This window comes from Nannospalax galili, unplaced genomic scaffold (assembly GCF_000622305.1).
Source record: "Nannospalax galili isolate Female #2095 unplaced genomic scaffold, S.galili_v1.0 scaffold33, whole genome shotgun sequence".
Classification (NCBI taxonomy): domain Eukaryota; kingdom Metazoa; phylum Chordata; class Mammalia; order Rodentia; family Spalacidae; genus Nannospalax; species Nannospalax galili.
The window spans coordinates 709165-733265 of record NW_008335436.1 but is presented as its reverse complement, the minus strand read 5'-3'; the positions used below and the strand labels follow the sequence as shown (position 1 = coordinate 733265).

Below are 24101 nucleotides of genomic sequence, written 5' to 3'. Positions count from 1 at the left end.
CTGTAGCCCCAGCTGTCCTAGAACTCACTATGTAGACCAGGCTGGCCTCAATCTTGCAGAGAGTTGCCTGCTTCTGCCTCCCCAGTGCTGGAATTAAAGGCATGTTCTGCCATACCCTTCTCCATCTTGTGTTTTTGAGAGCGAATCTCTCACTGGGACCTGATGCTCACTGATTAGGCTATATTGGCTGGTCAGTGTGCCCCAGGGATCCTCCCATCTCCACTGCCCCCCAATAAGCCTCAATTTTTATGTGGGTGCTGGGAATTGCACTCTGGTCCTTGTGCTTATAAGTATTTTAATGACCAGGTCATCTCCCTAGTCCATCCAAATAGATTCTTGTAAAGAAAATGATTTTTCTTCTTGCTCTTCGCTACAAATATCCACTATACATTCAAAGGTACACAAGAAAAACACCATACATGACATCAGGTGCATTGCTATTTCTCTGCAGAAACGACATTACGGTTCATTCAGAAGCAAAATGTGGGTCCTCTGATGGGCTGTTTCGAGCTTTATGGCACTAGCTGGACTTTCCATTCCCACTGGACAATCTCGCATAGGGAAGAACCAGGCTGACTGACTCAGCCCCTCTTCCTTCCTCACCTCTTTGGCCCATGCAGGCTTCTCACTGGGACTCATCCCCTCTTTGTAATGATAGAGCGGCTTCTTCTCCATGGGCCTCTGCTCCTGCCGCTGGTGCTGGAGGGAAACCAGATAGTCTCTCTCTTGCTTTAGTTGTCTCTGCAGTCTTTCTGCTTGTCTCTGTTCTTCCAGTTGTTTGCGCTTATATTCCTACCCAGGGCAGGAAGAAAGAGCAAAGAAAAAGCCATGTCACCACTGGGTACCACATTACCACATTGAGCAAAGCATGCAATGGAGGCAAAATGGAGCCAAAAATAAAGAACTTCACATGCTAACTAGGACTCCTGAAAGGACAAGAAGTGCACTACAAGAAGCCCAAGCCCTGTGTTAGTGTCCATACTGGAATGTGTCGCTTAATGAAAACACTATTGCTTTAATGGCAGTCCCTACAGAACACCACCACTTGCAAAGGGATGTGTCCTGTGCGGACTGTGGGATGATCACAACATAACATCTGGAAGGAATCATCCACGCCCTAACAGTAATTTAATCATTCAAACATATGTGATTGATCCAGGTGTGGTGGTGCATGCCTTTTAATCCCAGCACTCAGGAGGCAGAGGGAAGGTGGATTCCTGTGAGATTGGGGCCAGCCTGGTCTACATAGTAAATTCTAGGTCAGCTGGGGCTACAGGGAGATTCTGTCTCAAAAAGACCAACCAACCAACAAACAAACATATGTGATTGAGTATACAACTAAACAGCCAGAGCGTATAAAACCACCTTTTCTTTGATAAAACTTGGACCAACTAAAGCTATCCATGAGTTTATATACAAACTAAATAATAATAATAATAATAATAACAGAATGTCACTGAATGAAAAATTCAATTAAAAATAAAAAAAAAAGATACACTAAGATAACCCATTTGGAGAGCAATGCAGTAGTAATAAAAGTTCTTCAAATAGATGCTGTGTGAGTAGGGTACACCAAATGTTCCCATCTTAAGGGCAGAACTAATCGCCTACAGATGAGGGACGACTGCAGAGCTGAGTGGGTCCTTCTGGCCAAGGTGCATTTTGCTGTGATTGGATTTCAGCATGCTGTAAATGGTCTTAAAAATTACTCTGCAATAAACACAGTGGGTCTTAAAAGCAGTTTAAACTTATAATAAGGCTGAATTCATGTTAAAGTTTCACAAATAAATGGAATTAATAAAATGTGATAAATGGATGAGGAAGTTTCTAGGAGATTCTGAGGTCTAGGAGGTTGGGGATAGGGAAGACCCCAGCCTTTGAACTGGAACATTAAGAGGAGGAAACACACACACACACACACACACACACACACACACACAAACAAGTACACACATGCACACATGCGCACACACATAAAAACAAGCACACACATGCATACACGCACATACACACACGTATACACACATAAACAAGCGCACACACACACACACACACACACAGAGGCAGGCAGGATGAACACCAGGCAGGTCAGTGGGTGTGTGGCTTTCCCATTACCAGAAGTAGAGCTTGTTCATGCAGTAGCTGTTGCTGTAAGATCTCTAACTGTCTCTGCTCCTCCTCTAACTGTCGCCTGATGTATTCCTGGGGAGGCAGGCAGCACAGAAATTGGAGGAACGGAAAGAGAGAAAGAGAGAGAAAAAGAACCAGTAATTGCAAGGTGACAAGAGCTTCCAAGTGAAGTGCAGGCGAAAGGAAGGGAATAAAACAAAACAAAACACCCGACACCTCGGAATAGGAAGAGTAGGCCACAGCAAAGCCAAGCCTTTCAATGCAGTCAAAAGCACAGTCCCTTTGCCTGCAGCCGCTGACTGAGATGGCCTGGCATTTCGCTGTCACTACTGGGTTTTAATGAGACCAGCTCCATGGTAAAGAATGTCGTTAGACTCCTCTCTTTGTGGACTTGTGGAATTAATGCTATGAGGTTCCCAGGCTCTGTACAAGAGGCAGAGATAGAAAAATTGGACAATGTTGTCCCTCTTGCTATCTTTGCAATGGACCTGTTCTGTAGCTTTGCTGTCTGTCAGGGTGTTTCCACCAATGAGAAGCGCGAGGGGAGCAGTGTCAATGGCCCAGAGTCACAGGGACCGGAGTCTGTCTGAACAGCAAAGCTCATCGGAGATGATGGGACTTGGCTCATCATTCATGCTTTAGCGCTGCGGAGTCAGAAGACCCGAGCGTGTCAGGGTAGGCTAGGAAGCACGGGCATTGCCCGAGGCTGTGCATTTGATATTTTTGAGTACATGAGAACAGTGGCTTGAAAAAGAGTAAAAACCATAACAGAGTAGTCCCTAGAGAAGGTGTCCCACACTCGAGAGCCACCTGGAGCCGCATTTCCCACAGGCCCTGTGTGGGTGGGGTTCACAATCCGGTACCTGCTCGTGTTCCGCGCGCCTCCTCTCTTCCTCTCGGCGCATCTGCTCCTCATAGTGCCGGCGCTGCTCCCTCTCCTGCTGCTTCCTCAGCTCCTTCTCACGCCTTTGTTGCTGCGGGATGACAAGCAGACATCAGGAGAGATGCTCACTCGTGGTACTGGCATGAAACCTGCCCGATGATGGACATGAGCTCTGAAGGACAGATACCCAAAAGTTCCAAGACCTCCCCTCCTGGGATACTAGGGGTGGGGTGGGCACACTGGCAGAGAGGGGGTGAGAGCAAAAGATTCCAAGTTGTACTGACCACCTTGGCATTTACCAGGTAAGTGAACTCTCACCAAGCCACTCCTGGCTCTTACCTCTCACTGGCTAGTTGGGATTTTTCAAACCAGGCTAGAAAAGACCAGTGGTCTATTTATCACTGATCATTAATGACTCCTGAGATCATGTCACAGTACTTAGATCATTCAGTCTTTCTGATATCACCTTGCATAAACATTCCAAAGATGGAGAATTCAAGAATCAGAGAAGTGGAGTGGACATCCAGGGCCGTAGAGTGAATAGAGCTCACTGACTTCCACCCAGACCACAGCCGGGTCTCATGCCCTATGCGGCTTCTCTGTGCTCTAGTGTACTCATTTGTAAATGCCAACTTCACCTTCTCCTTCAGACAAGACCCTCATGCTGAGGTAACACCATCTCCATCTCACTTTCACCCCCTCATACAAGTGTCCTGCCAGATAATGGACCATCAATACCCACTTTATATGGCTATGTTATTTAATCCCACAAATGTCTTTGGAGGTAGACCTTACTATTATGACCACTTTATATGAGAAAATGGGGAGATTCATTGTTCAAAGTCATGTCACTGCTCAAAGTCCTCCCCAGTAAATGGCAGAGCTTGATTTCAAAGCCAGCATCCGAGCGCAATTACATGGCAGATGAAACCACAAGGAAAAAAGACAGGAAGATTCTGCATACTACTGGCTCTTCAAGCTTCTCTCAGAAAAGGAGGAGGTTTAAAGAGAACTGAGAACTAAGCCAAGGAGCTGATGGTTCTTGTGTAAGGTGGTGCCATCCTCTGTCTCTGGAACATTAGAAACTATGTAGGGGCGTGTAAAAGACTTTGTGGCTGTCCTAGTAACTGGAGCCACATGACTGACATTTAGCATGAGGGCCCAGACATGTCAAACATCCTACAACATATAGGATCGCTATGTAAAACAGCATCTTCTAGTCCTACATGTCTGGAACCATCTATTTTGAGAAATGTGGTGGGCCCTTTGTGTCAGGTCCTGTACTGGCCCCAGAATTTCTTCTTTCTCAAATAGAAGGTTCTGAGGGACCAGATTGGGGGCCACGAACAATGATATTCTCATGACACTTAACTGCACGGCTGGTCTCTGACTGTGTCCCACTTAACTGCACGGCTGGTCTCTGACTGTGTCCCACTGACAGGCCAGCTCTGCATAACCAGGGACAGAGCCAGAGCTGTCCCATAAAAGTTCTTTTCCATGGGCCCTTCAAATGCAAGGAACCTGGGGGAGGGGGAAGCCTCACTCTTCTAGCCCTTGTTGCAATCTTCCAGATGTACTGTCTACCAATGACCTCTGAATCTTAGGAGATAGGCTGTGTCTTCCAATATCCATCATTTCTAGACTGACAACCACTTATCCATCTTAGACTGTTGGCAACAAGGAGACCACCGAGGGCTTTATGCAGTCGAATGATACAACCGAGCTTGCCATTTCAAAAGGCCCCCCAACAATGGGCGGGGTCAAGAGGAGAAGCTGAAAAGCAGACTCAGTCTTTTCCCACATCTAAGCATGAGATGCTAGGGCATCAACGAACAGGAAAGGCAGGTTGGGTATCTGTCTACCCTCACTGCTGAGGAAGAAGATATAACCCAAAGGAAGAAAGATTCCAGATTTCCAGTGGCTCCAGCATGGCTGAAGCGTGTGCTAACTCAGAAGCAGAAATTACAAGCAGGCCAAAGTAAAAGGCACGATTTGGTGAGGATGGTGCACGCGAGATTGGGTGAAGCTCTTGGCCAAGCATCCTGGTGATTGTGACAGAGAGAAAGCAGGAAAAGCAGGGTATGTTGGACCCAGACAAACGGTTATTTGTTTTGCAAAAATAATTCAAGAGAACACAGGAGAAAACATTATCAGAGGAACCGAATGAATAATTTGGATTACAGACCCAAAGCTGAGACATGTCCAACACTCAACCAAAGTGAATCAGTGCCTGAACAGAGGACCGGATAATTATGTGTACAAATCTGGCCCCTGGCAGGAAATAACCCTAATTTAACTAACATTTTGAGTTTGGTACTTAACCATCAGTCTCTTTCTTGAAGAAAAAAAATAATCAAGGCTTTTGAAAATTTAGCTGATTTTTATGTGGAAGATTTGTACATTTTCAGTCCCTCTGCCAGGAATCAATACTGCCTTATAATTACATGCTACTCAGGTCCCCCCACAAGGTGCACACAATATTGATTACAACCGAAGAGGGTATGGGCTTCCCAAGCACTCTGTAGTTTCTGAGACAGACAATCAGGAGTGACTAATAATTAACAATGATCTCACTTGGATCAGCCACTGCTCACATACTGAGGCATCTGCCAGGGCTTTAGTTCCTGTGGTGAAGTTGGAAAAATAAATTACCTCCCCAACCTTCTGAGGGCACCCTGCCAGTTTCTAGCTGCTGTATCTCAAGGTTGATGCCTTTCCTGGAAAGATGTTTATTCTCTCCTCCTAGGCTTGGGGCTGTTAGAGGCAGCAAATGAAAACATGTCAAAGAAAGACCTGGCTTCAAGGAGACAAAGCCTTTGGTGGTTCTTGCTAGAGACATCTCTAGCTGTCTTTGAGGATAAGGCACATGTTCGATTCTTACTTAGCTCTCAATCTCTCCCACAGGGCCTGGTACCTGGCAGTTGGTTGAGACGGGCATAGAGTTATACGGCTGTAATTTCAGCACTTGGGAGGCGGAGGCAGGATTGTTATATGTTTAAGACCAGTTAGGACTATATAGTGAGACCCTGGTCTCAAAAAAGAAAAAAGTGTATTGTACTGAACAGAGTAAGAAACTTGAGGCAAAAGAAAACACTAACACAGAATTTTCTTTGAAGGATTTTATAGTATTTTCTTCCTGTCAAAACTAATGACTGAATTTTGTGTAATTTTTTTTCTATGTATATCTATATTAGTCACTTTTCTATTGCTGTGGTAGAAACACCATGACCAAGGGAACTTATAAAAGGAAGAGTTTATTTAGTTTACAGTTCCAAACGGGCAAGAGTCAGTCCATCTTGGTGGGTAGGCATGGTGGCAGAAGTGCCTGGAGAAGGAGCAGAAGCTAAGCTCTTATAACTTCAAGCAGGCACAGGAAGCAAGAGCAGGACTGGGGAATCCAGCAAGTATTCCCCCACCCAGTGACATGCTTCATCCAGTATGGCTACACCTTCTAAGACCTCCCAAAACAGTGCCACCAACTGGGGACAAAAAGTCCAAACACTTGGAGCCTATGGGGAACATTCTCAATCAAACTGCCATAAGTCTTACCAATTTTGCGAGCTAGATTGAAAGACCTTTGTGGGTCTTTACTGAATTCCAGGTTTTACCTCTCATTGTTTTTCACATACTTTGTGTCGCCAGTGGTGTTTCACTGAATACTGCAGACCAGAAAAACAAGCCAACAGGTGTGTGCTGGTTGGTTTAACTGTGAACTTGACACAACCTAGAATCACTTGGGAAAAGTTTCATTTTAGGAACTGTCTAGATCAGGTTAGCCTGTGGGCATGTCTGTAGGGGATTGCCTTGATTGTTGATTGATAGGGAAGGACACAGCCCACTGTGGGTGGCACCATTTCATGGACTGGGCTTCAAACTATAGAAGAGTGCAGAAAGCTAGCTGAAAGCAGGCAGGCAGCATGGGCAGGTGCACTCTCTTCACTCTCCTCCTGACCGTAGATGTGACCAGCTGTTTGAGTTCTTGCTTTGACCTCCCCATAGTAATGGACGCAACCTGGAATTGTGAGCCAGATAAACCCCGTCTTCCCAAAGTGGCTTCTTGGTCAGTGTGTTTATCACAGCAACAGAAACGCAACTAGGACAGGTCTGAAGCTGAGACCAGATCTTTGCCCTTCTAAGGCAACCTTTATAGACCAGAATGTTCTTTTCCAGAGAGCATTTACAGCGACTGAGAATATTCTAAAATAACAGGCACCTACAATGGGCCCTGGCATTGTATCTATTCGTCATCTTGAAGAAAAGTATGAAAATAAAACAAGGGAGACAAAAACCTAAGCTGAAAACAATGGGGAACGTGGAGGCTCATGCAGTATTCTTAGATTGCATTTGAATTCTGCATGATGACTATTGTGGTCCTGCTCCTGAAAAGAATGGCTTCAACCAACTACACACCAGCTTCTGGCAGATCTTCCACCCATGGGGAATGCCCTAGAACTATTTTCATCCATAGCTTATTGGAGGCATTGTCCACAGTTGTATCCCTTAAAACTAGACACTTAGGGCTGGGCATTGTGGCTCACGCCTGTAATCCCAGCACTCGGGAGGCAGAGGCAGGCGGAGCTCTGTGAGTTCAAGGCCAGCCTGGTCTACATAGTGAGTTCCAGGACAGCTGGGGCTACAAAAAGACCCTGTCTCAAAAAGACACCCCCCCCAAAAAAAAATTAGACACTTAGTTGGCTCTTAAAAGTGTCTCAACTTTTTTGGCCTGTTTGGGGAATGAATGACTGCACCTGCCCTATGAATTTTTCACATTTTCATTGTTGCTGTGTTATGTAGCACAGGTCAGTGGGGCCCTCTAGCACCTTTTATCTCCTATGGTATTCACTAATGAGAGTGGGGAGCTTGTGTTCAGTCTGCTGTGCTGAAACACCTGACAAAAGCAACCTAAGGAAGGAAAGGTTTTTGGGGGCGGTCAAAGTTGGAGGGTACAGTCCATCATGGTGGGGAAGGCACAGTGGCAGGAATGAGAGGCAGCTGCTCTCCACAGTCAGAAGCAGAATGCCCCTTTGCTCACTCTGGGACCCCAGGCAAGGTTATAGTGTCACCCACAGTCAAACGGTCTTCTCTCCTCAGGTAAACCTCTCTGGAAACACCCTCAGACACACCCAAAGTATGTTTCCTAAGTGATTCAGAATTCAGTCACATTGACAATGATTAGCCATCACAGAGGGAAGTTCTGATCTTCCCTTCCTGTGTCCCTTCAGGACACCTCTGGGCAGACACTGTGTGACTGCACTTACAAGTAAAATAGTCAATTAAATTTTTTTGGGCTTATTTTTATTTTATGAGTGTGAGTGTTTTGCCTGCATGGATGTAAGTGCCCCCTGTCATGAAAAGCCTGTGGAGGTCAGAAGAGGGCATCTGATCCCCTGGAACTGGAGTTACAGATGGTTGTTAGCCTCCTTGTGGGTATTGAGAATCAAGACTGGGCCCTCTGGAAGAACACTCAGGGCTCTTAACCTCAGATCCATTTCTCCAACCCTGTGGTTAGTCAATTTTATTGAGAAAATATCTACACTGCATTCTGCTTAGGGACACCATAAGGGAATATGCCAGCCCAAATGAACTGTTTAGAATTTCTACTCTTTATATTCTTTAAACACTTGTCTTCCTGTAGGCCTGGATGTAAGCAGGTGTCCTCAGAGATGCTTACTAGTCACAGAAGCTACAGCTTCATCTTTCTCTCCTTATGCTTCCTTTTTCTTTTCTTTTTGACAGGGTGGCCCTAGCCCCAGCCCGCCTGGAACTCAGTATGTAGAACTCGTAGAGATCTGCCTGTCTCTGCCTCCCAAGTACTGGGATTAAAGGCGTGAGCCACCATGGCTGCCTTTCTCCTTGTGTTTCTTTATACACTCCCTTTGGACGATGTCAGAGGGGCAGAAAAGTGTGCACCAGCTCTTACTTTTGTGGAAATGACTTCAATGAACTACATAAGTCAGAAAATCACATTCTACAGTGTTACCAGTATGCTGAATACCAGCCATCACTGCATGTGAGGCAGGAATCCTGCCTCAGACATGAAGCACAGCAGATCCACTCAGTACTAGGGGACTATACAGGTCGTTCAGTTCAGAAAGCTTTCCTGAGGAACCAATGCCCTCCTCCCAGTGTAAAACCTGGATCTTGACTGCTTTGCCTCCTGTCTTGGATACTAGGATGCTCAGAGCCAGACGGGGGGACCATGGAGGGCAACTGCACACACTGAATGCCAAGTCATGCAGCTGTTCTATGAATCAGCTCAGATTTTCCTCTTCTGCTTTATGTTTCTATTTGTTTTATTTTCTCACATATTTCTCACATAGAGGCTGCATTAACCTCTGTAAAACATGTTAACCCTTCCTTTTAGAATGAAAAAAAGTTACGGAAAAAGATAACAAATACCAGATGACAAACAAGCCTTAGTTCTATGTCCATCTTTTATACACACCATGTTTATCATTATATTGTCCCAGGAGAACACGCACACTTCAGAATATTTCCTAGCTGTAATGCAATGTGCCACAGGGAATGTTAGTAGGTAAGACAGTCAATAGGGCTTGGAGAAAGAACACCGAGTCAGACATATTAAGACTAAATTCTACACAGCCCCTAATAAGCACACAGCAGTGCTCAATAAATATTTGCTTAATGTTGTATGACCTTGCATTAGTCACTGTCGCCCAAACTTTTAATGAGGTGGTCCATTAGGTGACCTTCTAGGTTTCTTTATTCTGTCTAGCAAAGCAAAAATCAAAAAATTCAGAACAAGAGAGATGAAGCAGAATTCTGGGTTGCCCTTGGAGAGTTCCTGGGTGACCTTGTGGAAGTGGGCAGCAGGGACCCCACTGTGACTATGGCAGACCTGGCTTGGTCTCTAGAAGATTGCAAAGTAGCTGGAGTGGGATAAAGTTGAGCTTCTTGGGAAGTGCCTCAAACCTCCCCGCAGCACAGGAGCTCTCTGATCAAAGGTGCTCAGAATGAAAGAGCCGCTCTGGTCTTTTGAGTTGACCATACATCACACGTGCCCCTCACTGCAAGCTTTGCATGAGCTGTCCTTGTGACATGAGGCATTCAAACATCTGGGCATTGCATTTGTATATTTAATGTTTGATGAAGTTTTAAGTTTTGGAAAGACCACTACAGAGTGAGGGTCTTGCAATTACAACTGAAATTCCACACCTTTTGTAGGCAGGGCTCGAGAATGAAGAGGAAATGGTGAGTCATCTCCGATTTCAGCCACAACGGAATAGTACAAATAACAAAAGGAATAATAATCCCTAATAACAGGGCCAACTTCTGTGGCACTTAAGACGGAGCCACAGCTCCACAGCTCTTACTCCGACTAACACATGGAGCTCTCCCCACCTTTTGGTTCATCATTCCCACTGTACAGATAAGGAAATCAAGGTGCCCACGCCATCACTGTGCTAGTTCAGCTCGTGGGTAAGTGGAAAGCCAGGGCCTACTCTTTGTGCCTGATTCTGAGGCATGTATGTATACAAAGTGAAAAGATGTTTTATGTCTTTTCCAGTTGCTGTTTTCGCCTTTTCTCTCTTTACCTTATTCTTTCACTTTTCTTCATAGAAGCAGTAGAGAGAGGACCCTGGAAAAGCTAGATAGGCCAGACATACTAAACTTCTTTCTTTCTACAAATCATGAAGCCTGTCCTTTGCGCTTCAGGGCACCTTTTGATCAATAGGCAGCCCACGCATGGCTGAGCACTGTGAGGAGCATGTGTAAGTGGTCTTTATGCATACACAAAAGGAAGAAAGGTTCTAGGTAGACTGAGCTTGGAGCAGACAATGAAAAATCTGATCCCATGTCTTCTGTAGATGCTGGTCAATGTGATTATTCATGAGCTCTTGGTTATCTCTGAGCCTCACTTTCTCCAGGAACAGCTACTTGGGCTTCCTGGGTATCACACAGAGTAACAAAAATGGCTTAATGGCCATCCCTAATATAAGACTCTGCAGCTTGGTAATAAAAGTCAAGTGTAGATAAGCCACCCACCCCTCCGAATTCCTCCCCTAACATTCCAAGGCCTTGATGAGAGACTCATGGATTGAGTACTGTGAAAATAAATACAGTATCAATCAGTTTACAAATACAGAGAGGGGGCCACCCCAGGACATCTGAGTTGATGCTGAAGGTGCTAAAGCCTCTCTGTGCAGAAGGAGAACATTACTAGCACCTTCAAGTGTTTGAGGTTGATGATGAAGGCATCTGTTATCTGGGCTAATATATATGAATATATAGATATCACAAGGGCTGAATCAATAACAAGATACATTTCCCAATATTAAGAGTGAAGAGAAATGTGCAGCCTCAAGTCCCTGGGTTCATAAAGAGAGATGTGAGAACAGATTGAGTGACCCTGTCTGAGGAGCACTGTCAAAGGGATTCTCGCTTTCGGAGAACTGGCTGAGGTCACTGTTGGGATATCTTAGGTTCTGGAGCCTCCATGGTTCTATTCAAACTGCTCATTGAAGAAAAAAAGAGTTGAAAAGAGAACAGGTCAATTTCAATGTCTTATGAACTAGTGCTTTCAATGGAACTCTTGTTGTAGTTCTTGGGTTAGGGATGACTAAGAAAACCATGAAACATAAGACTAGATGCAATGAACGAGGCTCTGGGAAACCATGGACACTGGAGGGCAGGTCTGTACCCGAGGTACCCGTTCAGGCAGGCTTTGAACAATCCTGATGCTTGCAAAGTGAGGCACTGCATATACATCAATAGTTAGCAACTGCCTAACTAGGATTCTGTTTTGCACATACGATGCCGTAGGCATAAGATACTAGCTAGCTCTTTCCAAGCTTTAAGTATAGGAAGAAATCTGCACAATGGAGAAAAAATTTCAATAGTATCTTAAATGGCATCCTAATAGCATCTTTACAGGGTCTAGGAGACAGGTAGATAGAGCCAGATCTCCTGCTGCAAGGCTTCTCTACCCACTGAGTTGTGGCGCACCCTACATCCAAGGAGAGTGCACACCTGCCTGAAGCATGGGTGTGGTTTACACACTTGTGAATATAAGTATTGTCAGAGCCTGCGGGCATGCACAGTTCAGGACATTGAGTGAGTATCCAGCTCGCCAGCCTGGCAGGCAGCTTTTTCATTTATTGAAATAAAAGAGTGAGGGCCCAGCAAGGATGTGGTCATTGTGTGTATACTAATGATGTGGGAATGAAGGGCTGATCTGCCCCCCACTAGCCAGCCACCACCCACAGGACACATTAGGATGCCTACAGTTAGTGACTAAGTCACTTAAAGGCCCCTTCACAGTAGTGGCAACGAATTACGACTCCAGGTCTGAAGTGGGGGAATTATTCTTGTTCACAGAGTTTCTTCTGCCTTAGGGCCTGGGTGTTTATCAAAAGGTAGGAGTGCTGCCTGCCCTGAAAAGCTGCCCTGGTTTTCCTGTCTCCTCTTCTGCCTGTGGAGTTACTGAAGCTGCATTACACTGAGGCCCCCACTCAGCAAAGAAATGATGCAGGGTAAGGTCAGACAGTCAGGTAACAGAAAACAAAGATTGCTTCCTTCATGGGCAACACTCTCCTAGACTTTGTATTCACTGAATGCCAGATAGCCTTGATGCTTTCTCCTCTTCTACCCACTCCATCCCCCACTCATTTCTCTTGATAGGATCTCATGAAGCCCAGGGTAGCCTCAAACTTTCTACATAGACCAAGACCATATAGCCTTGAACTCCTGATCCTCCTGTCTCTACCTCCCAAGTGGTAGGATTATAGGCATGTGCCACCACAATGGGTTAGTACCAGATATTGTTCTAAAGGCTTTTTGTGAATTAACTCAATCTTTCAAATGGTTACTATTCTGTTTTGCAAATGGGTAAACTGATGAATGGAGAAGTCATATCTCGCCCAAAATGACCTAGGCAAGAATGGCAGGGATTGGCAGCAAGGCTGCCTCACACCCACCTTCCTGTGGCACGTTTATTTCCTAAGGTTCTGTGTCTCCAATTATTATTATTCAGACGTTCAAGATCTCTTCTTATGGGTCTTGTTGAGGTCTTGTTGGGAAACAAGACTTTCTACAGCCCCTTTGGCAGTGATGATGGGATTATAATTAATAATTACGCTGATTAGTTTTAAATGCCAATTTGCCACAACCAAGACTTACCTGGGATGAGAGCTTCAACTGAAGAATGTCCTAGCTCAGGTTGGTCTATGGGCATGTCTCTGGGGAGTTGTCTGGTTTCTTGACTAATGTGGAAAGACCTAGCCCACCGTGGGTGGCACCATTCCCTGGGCAGGTCATCCTGGACTGGATAAGTGACGAGATCTAGCTAAGCGTAAGCAACCTAGTAGGCAGGCAGACTAGGTGTGTTTGTTTTTCTTTGCTCCTGACTGGGTGCTATGTGACTAGCTGCTTTGCTTCCTCTCTTGAGTTCTCTTCAGAGATGGACTGTAACCTGGAACTGTAAGCCAAATGAAGCTCTGTCTCCCTTAAGTAGCTTTTGGTCTTTATCATAGCAGTAGCAATGAAACCATTACAATGACAGAAAGAAGAGCGGGTAAGAGGCTCCATGAGAAGCAGAGCTTCTGCAGGGGAAGGTTCTCTGGACTCCACTGGGATAAACAGACTTCCCAAGATAGCAGGTGGCCCTGCTAACTGAGGTCCTCCCCAGGGCTGCCACCCTGGCTGACAAAGCTAACAGTAAACAAACAGCCCAGTGGTACAAAGAAAAAGGGACTCTCAGAAAAAGGCCCCCAAAGAGGATGGAAAAATGCAGGTTTTCCACTAACCACAGAAAGTACATTAGGGAACACGGAGAAAGGAAAAACACTCTCACAAAGATAAAATAAATGATCCTTGGGTAATTCTTGGTATTGTACCCTGATCATTGTACAATGGAATGTTCACACAGAAAATTAGCAACCCGTTTCTTGTGTCATGGATGGGGCCCAACCTTCTGGGTATATGATTCCATTAACTTCCCACAACAATCCTGCAGAGTAAATACGGTAATGTTAAGTACACGTGTAAGTAAGCCACAGTTCAGAGATGTTGAGTAAACTAACCAAGACCTCACAGGCTTAAATTTGGCCTCCTGGCCCACAATGCTGGTTACCTTCACACCAACCTCCCATGCTGGTGTAGTTTACCTTCACACTAACCTACCATATGACCATTAGGCTTTTTCCCTCCACTCAATCACAAAATGGGTATGTATCATAGCAAGCGCTTGTTCCAAAGCATGGGAAGGTGTTTGCCTCCTGGTATTTTTATTATATTTCATTTGAGACAGGATCTCACTGTGTAGCTCTGGCTGGTCTGGAATTCACTACGTAGACCAGGCTAGCCTCAAACTCATAAGCGATTTGCCTGTCTCTGCCTCCCAGAAGCTGGTATTAAAAGTGTGTGCTACCACACCTGGCTAGTACATTTATTTTAATAAACTCAATGTTTCTCGTGCAAAAAGTTCTCTAAATCAAAGCATGGGTGGGTCTCCCTGCAATAGGTGACACAAGTGAATTTAACATGTCCTTCAAAAATGAAATCTGTCCACCTATTGGTCACTGACAACTACGTCTCAATTTTCCTGGTTAATCCTTAGGATGACTGGGGTTGGGCAGCAAACTTGACCACTCATCTCCTTGTGGGGTATGGGAAGCAAAGGCTGGGGTAGGGTTGAAGGCGACAGTTCCTGGGGTCAATTTGGTCCATTCTTGGGACTTAAAAGTATTCCTACTAGAATGAAGTTATAAAATGATCTGAGCAAAGTTGAAACAAATATATAAACCACTGATATTACCCAAAAGTCTTACACAAATTAATTCATCATCAGGGATCTGCCCCAAATTGGTCTGTTACCAAAGCAGGACCCATGGCACCTCCAGGGGCCCATTCTGCCAACGGAACTGTGGTGTAGTATGTGACAGGTTGAACTTGTTCCAGCTGAGTGGCAGAAATTCTTGTTGGGCTGAATAAAAATAGGAGAGGTCCTATGTGTACTTTTGTCATTAATGATGAACTTGTTCACCTTAGCTGAGTTTCAGCAAGTTCCTGGAACTTAGAAATACATTGTAGTTTATCAGTGGTCAAGACTAGAGTCTAGTCACCACCATTTAATCACCCTTAGGCCATGTCCTCTGCCTAAGCAGATCCATGACTACATCCAGATTATATTCAAAGTCCTTCTAAGAATGCATGGACAGACTAGATCTAGCCATATCTGCACAGGCACCTGCAAATAACAAAGGGAACAGACCTTAGAAACCTCTGGTAGGAGATAATGCCTGAGATCAGCAAATATGAAGGCTCCAGCCCAGAGCTCTGTGTTACCGGATGGGTGGCTAGGAGGCCTTTATTCAGAATTGGGACTATAACTGTCAGAATACCCACAAAAACCCATCTGATCAATTCTCCAGGAGAACTACAGACTTTAACAGTTTCAATGTGCCATGCAGCCCAAGTTCCTGTTCTAGCCACCAGAGATACAGTGGTCACTATGGACTAGAGTGGCAGGAGAGAAATGAGGACACAGCAGAGACAGAGGACAGGAGGGAAGTCCCCAGGTGGCAGGGACTGTGGTTATTCAGGTTTAGAACTTATAACCAACTGAGTACTTAGAAATTCGTCTTCTTCTCTATTAAGCTCTAATAGATATGTCCAATCTTTTGACACTGGGATACAACATTGTCATCTACAGAGTTCACTCTTGAGAACCCAGATAGCTGAGTCACAAAGAAATTCCACAAAATCTCATCATGTTTTAAGTAAGTTTATGATTTTATGTTGGGCCACATTCATAACTGTCCTGGGCTGCATGTGGCCACATGTGGCCTGTGGGCTTCAGATTAGACACACCTGCTAAGGCAAAATAAAGAACCAAAAGATAAAGCCAGTATAACTGACTACATCCATATGTGTTCCTGATTCTTCTAGAAGCCAGGTTTCATGCTGACAGTGACAAAGAGCAGAAGGCTCATGTCTTCATGTGTGCAGACACCTTGCATGCAAGTCACGGACTTCAGGGTGTGTCTCTGTAGACGCTACGTTACTAAGTTGAATTCTAGCTCACATCCATGGGAGATGTTCCCACAAATATCTCTGAAAAAGGACACAGAGGAGGCCTCTCAGTAGCTCTGACCAGGTGTGAGAAGGAGAGCCCAACTCAAAGCTGAGCACCTGCTGGCTACAACTTCTCTGCCATGGCTCAGACATCCTCAACCATGTAGGGTAAAAGACCACCACAGAGATACATGCCACAGGAAAAGCATGCCACAGGCAGTCACATGCAACTTCTTTGACTCTGTAGACTACCTTGCAGTCTAAGACCTTGAAGTTGAAACATGGTTTCTTCTTGAGCTGTGTAGCATCTTGCTGTGGGGTGAGTGTGAAATGTCCCTTAGTGTCTCTTGTGTTTACACACTTAGTTCCCAACTGGCAGTGCTGTTTTGGAAAGCTGTAGGACGAGGCACTTCACTGGAGAAAGTGGGTCATTGGCTACAGGCCTAGAGGTTTTATATCCTGGCCCCATTTCCTATCTGTTCTCTGTTTCCCATTCTACCAGGAAGTAAGGAGGGGAGTCCTGCCTGCACAGGCCTGTCGCTGTGGAGCACCTGCTGTCATGTCTTCCCCCCACAATGACTGTATCCTTTCAAACTGTGAGCCAAAATAAACCCTACTTCCCATAAGTTCTTCTTGTTAGGTATTTACTCACAGCAGCTAGAGAACCAACTACTTGTTCTTCCTAGATTTTTACTGCAAATCTAGCCCAGGGATTATTGTGAGGATTACAGTTCATGCAGTACACTGGACAGTTTCTGTCAGTGCTTCATAATCACTGGAAATTATCACTCTAGGTAAACAAATGTAGGAAGCTCAGATAACTCATATCAGACGCAAGAGAAGGAAATCCAAAAGACAAAACCAAAGCAGAGCAATGTTCCCTCTGAGAAGACTTTGTACTGATCGAGAACCAAGGTCCAATGACTAAGAGTCTGTATGCACAGCAAAACAGCTGGGGCTGGCGACAGAGCATAGTCAGTAAAGTGCTCACTGTGCAGCATAAGGACCTGAGTTTGATCCCCAGAACTCACATAAGAAAATCTGGGTGTGCTGGTTCATACTTGTACCACAGCATTGGGAAGGGGGAGACAGGAAGATCCCCAGGGCTTGCTGGCCAGCTAGCCTAGCCCACTTGGCACTCTTCTGTCCAGTGAGAGATGTTGGATGGACAACACCTGAGCAATGATTATCTGAGGTTGATTATCTGAGGTTGTCTTCTACACAGGTGGACATGTACACATAAGCATGTGAACCTCCCCACTTGAACATGCACACATGCACACACATAAACACACACACAATAATTTAATAAAAAGGAAAAAAGAAATTCATGGAGACTTACATCTCCTATGTATACATGCTTACATTCTTGAGAATTTAAAATATTTTGTGGGCTTGGTAGTGTGAATTTGCTAGAGCTACATGGTCAATGTCGTTAGTCTATAACCAAGCATAATGTGTCAATAACTGAACAGAGCAAAAGCAGTGAAGATTTCCAGGCTGGGATGCCTCAGAAAGTGGGGTCCTGGGAATGTCTCACCACCAGAGAGAAGCAAGCCAAGCAGACCAAACAGGCCGAACAGGCCAAGCAGGCTTTGGGGTGTGGTTCAGGACAGGGTTTGATCCCAGCCTTAAGGAGTAGGTCCAAAGAACAGAATTGGTGGCCTTCTAGAAGTCTGAGAGATTAAAGCAAATGGTGGCCCCTGGCTGAGGGCCAGTAGAAAAGCCATATGTGGCTTAAATGGGGTAAAGGGGGTGACAGTGGCTCACAGCGCCTGGAGCATGCCTGAAGATCTCCCTCTGTGCAGGTAGCAGAGGTCGTGGAACACCTGCTGCCCTATGCATCACTCCTGAGAGCTGCCTGAGGCATGCCTATCTCCACCCCGCTTTACTGCTTTGTCTGCTTCTAAGGTTTTGCCCTATAGCACCATCAGCCTCCATCCTCCCCACTCAGAGTGCAAAATAGCAGGTGGACTCTAAACCACTCACGTGATGGGTGTTCTTTACATTGAGTGTCCTCAACATACACTTCAGTTGGAAAGTGCTTTATGTTCTGCTCGCAGACGCTTCAAGGTTGACTTTGGAGGACCAGAGTTCAAAGCTCTGATCACCACCTGCACCTTTGACGGTCTCAGTGAACACTCACATGGACACTGGGATCCAAGAGACCAGGATGGAACTTGCTTGGGAGTTGCCCCCTCCCCCACCTTGAATTCCAGTTCCTTCTTGCTTTCCATTTCTTTTCAATTTTTAAAGACTTTTAAAATACTGCACACCGAATAATGACTTTGATGATACAATTTTATAGACATGTACCCTGTATTTGGCTCATACTCATTTCTCAATGACCTCCTTGTTAAATGGTGGTGGTGGGGTTTCATGAACTCTGCATGAGAGAAAATGACAATGATAATGAAGTTCTGGGAATAAACAACACCCTGCCAGGTATCTGGGACATGGGAGTCACTCAATAGACACACGCTTATTATTGTAGGGGATTACTGTCACTGGTCTGAAACCAATATCCTGCAGTCCTGAGGCTGCTGGGATTTACTGCAAAGTTGACCTGAGGCCCTCACAAATTTAAACCAGGGAGTCTGTACCACGATGGACCATTTAAGAAGCAAGAGGCTCCCGTGGCTTTCCACCGTCTCGCTCTGCAGAGGCCACCTCAAAGAACAAATGAATCAGTGATTTCAAGAGTGAGAATCAGGCTGGAGTATGGGAGACATATAAAGTTACTGTCCTGTCCCCGTACCAGGACATTTGCTGTCCTGATTCCCCAGTCACTAAGCGCTCCTGGTTTTCTAATGGCCTAGAGGCTCTGATTTATCTGTTAAAAGAAAAAGATGCCTGGAGATGTGGGTGAGGCTTTGAGAAGGATGCTTAAACAGAGATACAGCACACAAGATGAGACCCTCATGTGGGACATGTCATGCAGGAAACCAGGCTGGCTGTGGGGTTTCCCACCCAGACAACAACAGTGTCTGCTGCTGAAGGAAGGTCCTCTTCAGCAACTGCAGGACAAGCCTTGGGTGGGGAGGACTGGCAGAGAACATGGCTCCCAGTGTTCAGAAAAGAGCAACAGGCAGGCCCTGCTTCTCCAGACTTGTCACTTCCATTACCTGCCTGTTCGCTGTGGTCTGGTTAATGCTTCATTTCACCTCTTAATCCTTGGCTCACTCATTTTCATATCAATTTACCCATTCCACAAATATTTCCAAGGTGTCTGCTATGTGTTACGAGCTGTCCTAGACACTAGAGCAGAGCCGAGGAACAAAGGAAATCCTGTATCCTCACAGACAGACAGCATCCACCCCAGTGAGAAGCTGCAGCCATGTACAGAATGTATTAGGTTGTTCAGAGCCCTGTAAAAGGACTAATGCAGAGAAGTGCTGTAGAACATGCTAGAAGGGAAGGGATGCTATCTTAATAAGGCAAGCACTGTCAAGACGATGATTGTGTAAGTGTAATTTGGAGGGTAGGAGGCCCTGGCTGGCATTCCAGGAAGGAGGTAAGTCATGTTTATAAGGTGTTTGGGGAGCCAATAGGTGGTGGCCTCAGCCTCGAGGTGGCTGCTGCACCCCTTGGTCCTCACCTCCTCCAGCCGCCGCCTCTGCTCCTTCTGCTCCTCGATGCGCTTCTGGCGCTCAGCCAGCAGCTGCCGCTTGTGCTCCTCGTTCTCTCGTTGCTGCTGCTCCAGCTGCTGTCGCCGCAGGGCCTCGGATCGCTCCTTGTTGGCCAGCTGCAGTCTCAGGAAGTCCCGACGAAGTGTCGACTCTCCGGGCAGGTTCAGAATGGAACTGTGGACAGCAAAAAGTTTGAGGGTCATACACACAGGGTGTGGGCCATCATGACTGGGTCCTCAGGGAGGACATAAAGAACAGTGCTCACAGAATTTACAGATGCTGAATCCAGCCCTAGAGAGATGTCACAACCCCAGAGTCACCTGCTCTTCTAGGACTGTCCAGACCACTCCCTCCCATCAGTTTGTAGAAAATACTTCTTTTTAATGAGTATGGAAGCCCCAAGCCCAGACCAGCTTATCTCCATCTGTAAGAATAGCTCGGAGGAGCTAGGCAGATGGTTCAGTGGTTAAAGTGCTTGCCACACTGAGTGTGAATCTGAGTTCAGATCCCCAGAACCCATATAAATGCCAGATACAGAAGCACATGGCTGTAATACCTGTGCTCTTAAGGGAAGATGGGAGACAGAGACAGGAGATTCCTTGAAGTTTGTAGGCCAGGTAGCCTGGTGTACACAGTACAGAACAATGAGAGACTCTGTCTCAAAGAAAATGAAAAGCTAGGACCAATACTAGACGTCCTATTGTACAAACACACACACACACACACACACACAGACACACACACACACACACAAACAACGAGTGAAGAAAAGTGAACCCTTACGAGCAGCAATAAGTGCCATTCTTTCAAGGGCAAAAATGTCCTCAAGTACCACCGTAACAATTCACCCCAAGTCTCAGAAGGCAGAGGTCAGGCAGGCTGCTTTGAGGAAGACATGATAAGCCAAGAATAAGACCCAAATCAAGGCTGACAAGGAGCCAAGATGCAACCCAAGCTTATGAAGTCCAAGGTACCTAGGGCTTGCCTCAGTGCACCACAGAAAAAGGACATGATTCTGGCTACATGGCACAAGCCTGGGACTGCAACTCAGGTCCCTAATTCCTAGATAAGGCAGAATATGTTAAGGCCCCGCCCTTCCGTCTGTGGATATGTGTGTGTATGTGCATGTGTTTATTCACTTGTAGTCGAGGGTTGCTCTAACTGCAGGTGAACGACAGAAAGCTACAACCTCTTTGATTTTACACAGCCACCTAAAAGGGAGACAGGCAATGGCTCTTTAAAGGTTTATTTAAACCTAGCCCTTTAAATCTTTTTGGAAGCTTCTACCTGAGATAAACTCACTGAACACATATTTCCTGGTACTTGCTATGTGGCAGGCACTGGGACACCTAGAAAGATAGTGCCAATCAGATGACAGGCAGCAGACAGACATGGATGATGGAGCTCAGAGAAAGGAGTCCTAGAACACAGCCGGAGTCCTGCTCTTGTATGTTCAACATGACAGGGTATTGTAAAACCTTGGCCCCAACTTTCATCAATAAGCCTCAGTTTTTCTTAACCAACCAACAGCTCATGGAGCCTGAGGAGTTACGTTTGAACAACCAAGAATACCTCAACTCAGCTCTGGAGAGATGGTGCCCTTGGTAAAGTGCCCCATGCAACCATAAGGCCTGACTTGATCCCCTGAATCTACATAAAAAAGCCAATTGTGTAGGGCTTGTGCTTCCAACCCCAGAACTGGGGAGGTGGTAAAAGGTGAATTCCTGGGGCTCACTGGCCAGATAACAGCCTGCTTGGTGAGCCCCAGGTCAATAGGAGACCTTGACCTTGTCTCAAAAAACAAGATGAATGTCCCCCAAGGGGTGATACCAAGGTTGACCTTTGGCCTCTACACACACACACACACACACACACACACACACGTATATGAACATGCACCTGCCCACCCTACACACTCAGCTCTCTCTTGGTAGCCTTGCTGCCTGAGGGTCAGCATGCCCCTTGTGGTTAAATGCCTTTGTGGCTCGTGAGTTTCTCCTATTCTATCGAAAACTAAGGCTCTACACATAGTGAAGGCTCTACATCCTCCAAAGTCCTCAGAATCATTATATTTTCATTTGTATTATAGTTTTGACAGTCCTTGTGGGCTTTTCTAGAGGATCATGGGAAGAAATACCCTAAAAGGAAGATAAGTCTACCATGACTTTAGAGGGAAAAAGGGTCACTTTACCCCATAAATATTCACAAAACTTCTTCAAAATGGACAACACAGACCCCACTTGCTGCTACCTCATTGGGAACAGCCCACTCCAATCTCTCTTTGAAGTGCTTGCTTTTAATTTGTCCTTAATCTGTTTTTCTCTATTGAATTCTTTCCTTTGAGAAGATGAGCACCTCCCATGCCCCCCAAACTCCATAACGCAGATAAACAAATTCTTCTTCTAGAGTTACTTTCTTGTGGGGAAGACAGACAAATTATTATTCATAATAAAATGTCAAATATTAATAGAAAAGACAAAAATTGTAGTTTAAAAGGATGACAGTTCTGGGGCTGGAGAGATGGCTCAGCAGTTAAGAGCACTGACTGCCCTTTCAGAGGACCTGGGTTCAAATTCCCAGCACCCACATGGTGGCTAACAACCAACAGTAACTCCAGTTCCAGAGAATCCAACACCCTCTTCTGACCTCCATAGGCATTGTACAACACAGGTGCACTTACATGCACGAAGGCAATACACTCGTGCACATAAAATAAAAATAATAAAATATTTTTAAAAGGATGACAGTTTAAAAGTGACAGTGGCAGGACTGTCAGAAGGACCCTTGTCGGGAAGCGAGAGTTGATGGAGGGAGAGACTACTCCAGGTAGAAGGGAAAGTAACTTTGGAGCCTGTGGTGGCAACGGACGTAACCTTGCCCAGGAACTGAGAGAAATGATTTTCCCAGAGCAGAGGCCATGTGAGGACATGTGGCACAAGAGGTGATCAGACACAGGGAATCAGGGCAAGCATGTGAGCATTGGAGCCATTCATGGAGAGCCTGTCAGGTGAGGAATGGCATGAACAGATCTACTGGCTTCACAGTGGACCATATTCTATAAGGCGTAGGAGAGTAAGTGAGGCTAACTGCTGGCCCACTGCTACTATGGTTCCAGGGGAAGGGTTTCCCCAGGATGAGATCAGTGGGGATGAGACAGGAAGAATGTATGGGGACAGAGTTAATGAAGCCTGTGGACAGATCTAGTGTGCAGATGACGGGCAGGCTTCATTTGGCAGGGGAGTGATGGTGATGACAAGAACGGGAATGAGGAATTGCAGGGCAGGTCGGTGACACCTGACAAGGGCCTCAACGTTTGGCTTGAGAGAGTTTTTGGCATCCGTGAATTGCTGCCATAGTTGAGGTCAAAGGCTTAGCTGAGGGTATTCCATGGGTAGCCTTGGAGTCTACTTGTTGTCTTTGTGTAAAACTCAAAAACAACTTCCAAACAGTAGTGCTTATACATACACAGACCACATGCTCCAGGCAAAGGTGACAGGGTTGGGAACCTAATGTCACATGCACACAAAGATGCCCCACTAATATTAACTGACGTTGAATTAATATTAGGAGACCTGAGTTGTATTAATGACTCAATTACTTACTCTGTGTATGACCTTGTAATACCCTGAGCTGTTGTCTCATGTCTAAAATGAGATAAACATTGTCTTTTTCTACTTTTTAGGATTTCATGAAGTCTAATTAGATATGGTAAAAAAATAAGACTTAGCACATAATCTTCCCTGTGATATGATGACATGTTGTAATTATAGCTGGGCGGCTCACCAAGTGACCCCTGACACACAAGTGTTGGGAAGACAAGGTTTCTTGGTTCTTCAGAGAATGGTCAGAGGCCCATTGGTCTCTGGCCCAATGGTCAGAGGTCAGAGGCTTTCAGGAAATAGCATGGCTTGTCTACCAGAAGAGCACGGGACCCTTTGCAGGACAGGAATGTTCACTTTCCAGGGCAATGTTTGATAGCCTTTATGCAGCTAAAGCAGGGCCAGCTAACATGTTCTGATGGAAGGAAAGAAATCTCCTTCAGTCTTTGACTTGGAGAAATCCTATGTCAGGGAAAAACTATTGGCCCTATAAACTCAATCCCATCTTTCTCTGGTGGAATAAGCAAGAATCTCGCTTTTGAGGTGGGACTTTCCTTAAAAAGAGAACATGGGAGCTGGGAAGATAGACCAGTCAGTAAAGCCTTACTAGCAGGAGGACCTCGGTTTGATCTCCAGAACTCACATAACAATAATCTGGGTGTGGTGGCTCGTGCTTGTAAACTCAGCACTGGCAAAGTGGAGACAGCAGCTCCTGGAGCTCTAGAGCCATCCTAGCCTTATCAGCAATCTCCAAGCCAGCCAGACCTTCTTTCAACAAACAAGGTATACAGGGACTGAGGAATGGCACCTGAGATTTTTGGCCTT

The 24101-nt window shown here is 45.6% G+C and overlaps 1 protein-coding gene across 6 annotated transcripts in view; it reads right to left on the bottom strand.

Annotated features, from left to right (window-relative positions):
- Tnik (TRAF2 and NCK interacting kinase) overlaps nt 1-24101 on the bottom strand; it is a 448219-nt gene that overhangs the window by 81055 nt on the left and 343063 nt on the right. For 4 of the 6 annotated variants that reach the window (XM_008830100.3, XM_017797395.1, XM_008830101.2 and 1 more), the window contains exons 12-15: nt 19647-19851; nt 2994-3104; nt 2116-2202; nt 604-792 (exon numbers count right to left, since the gene is read on the bottom strand). In XM_008830100.3, the coding sequence (XP_008828322.1) occupies nt 604-792; nt 2116-2202; nt 2994-3104; nt 19647-19851 (592 nt within the window). The remainder of the gene's footprint in view (nt 1-603; nt 793-2115; nt 2203-2993; nt 3105-19646; nt 19852-24101) is intronic. The other 2 variants (XM_017797396.1, XM_017797397.1) reach the window with 1 other exon arrangement.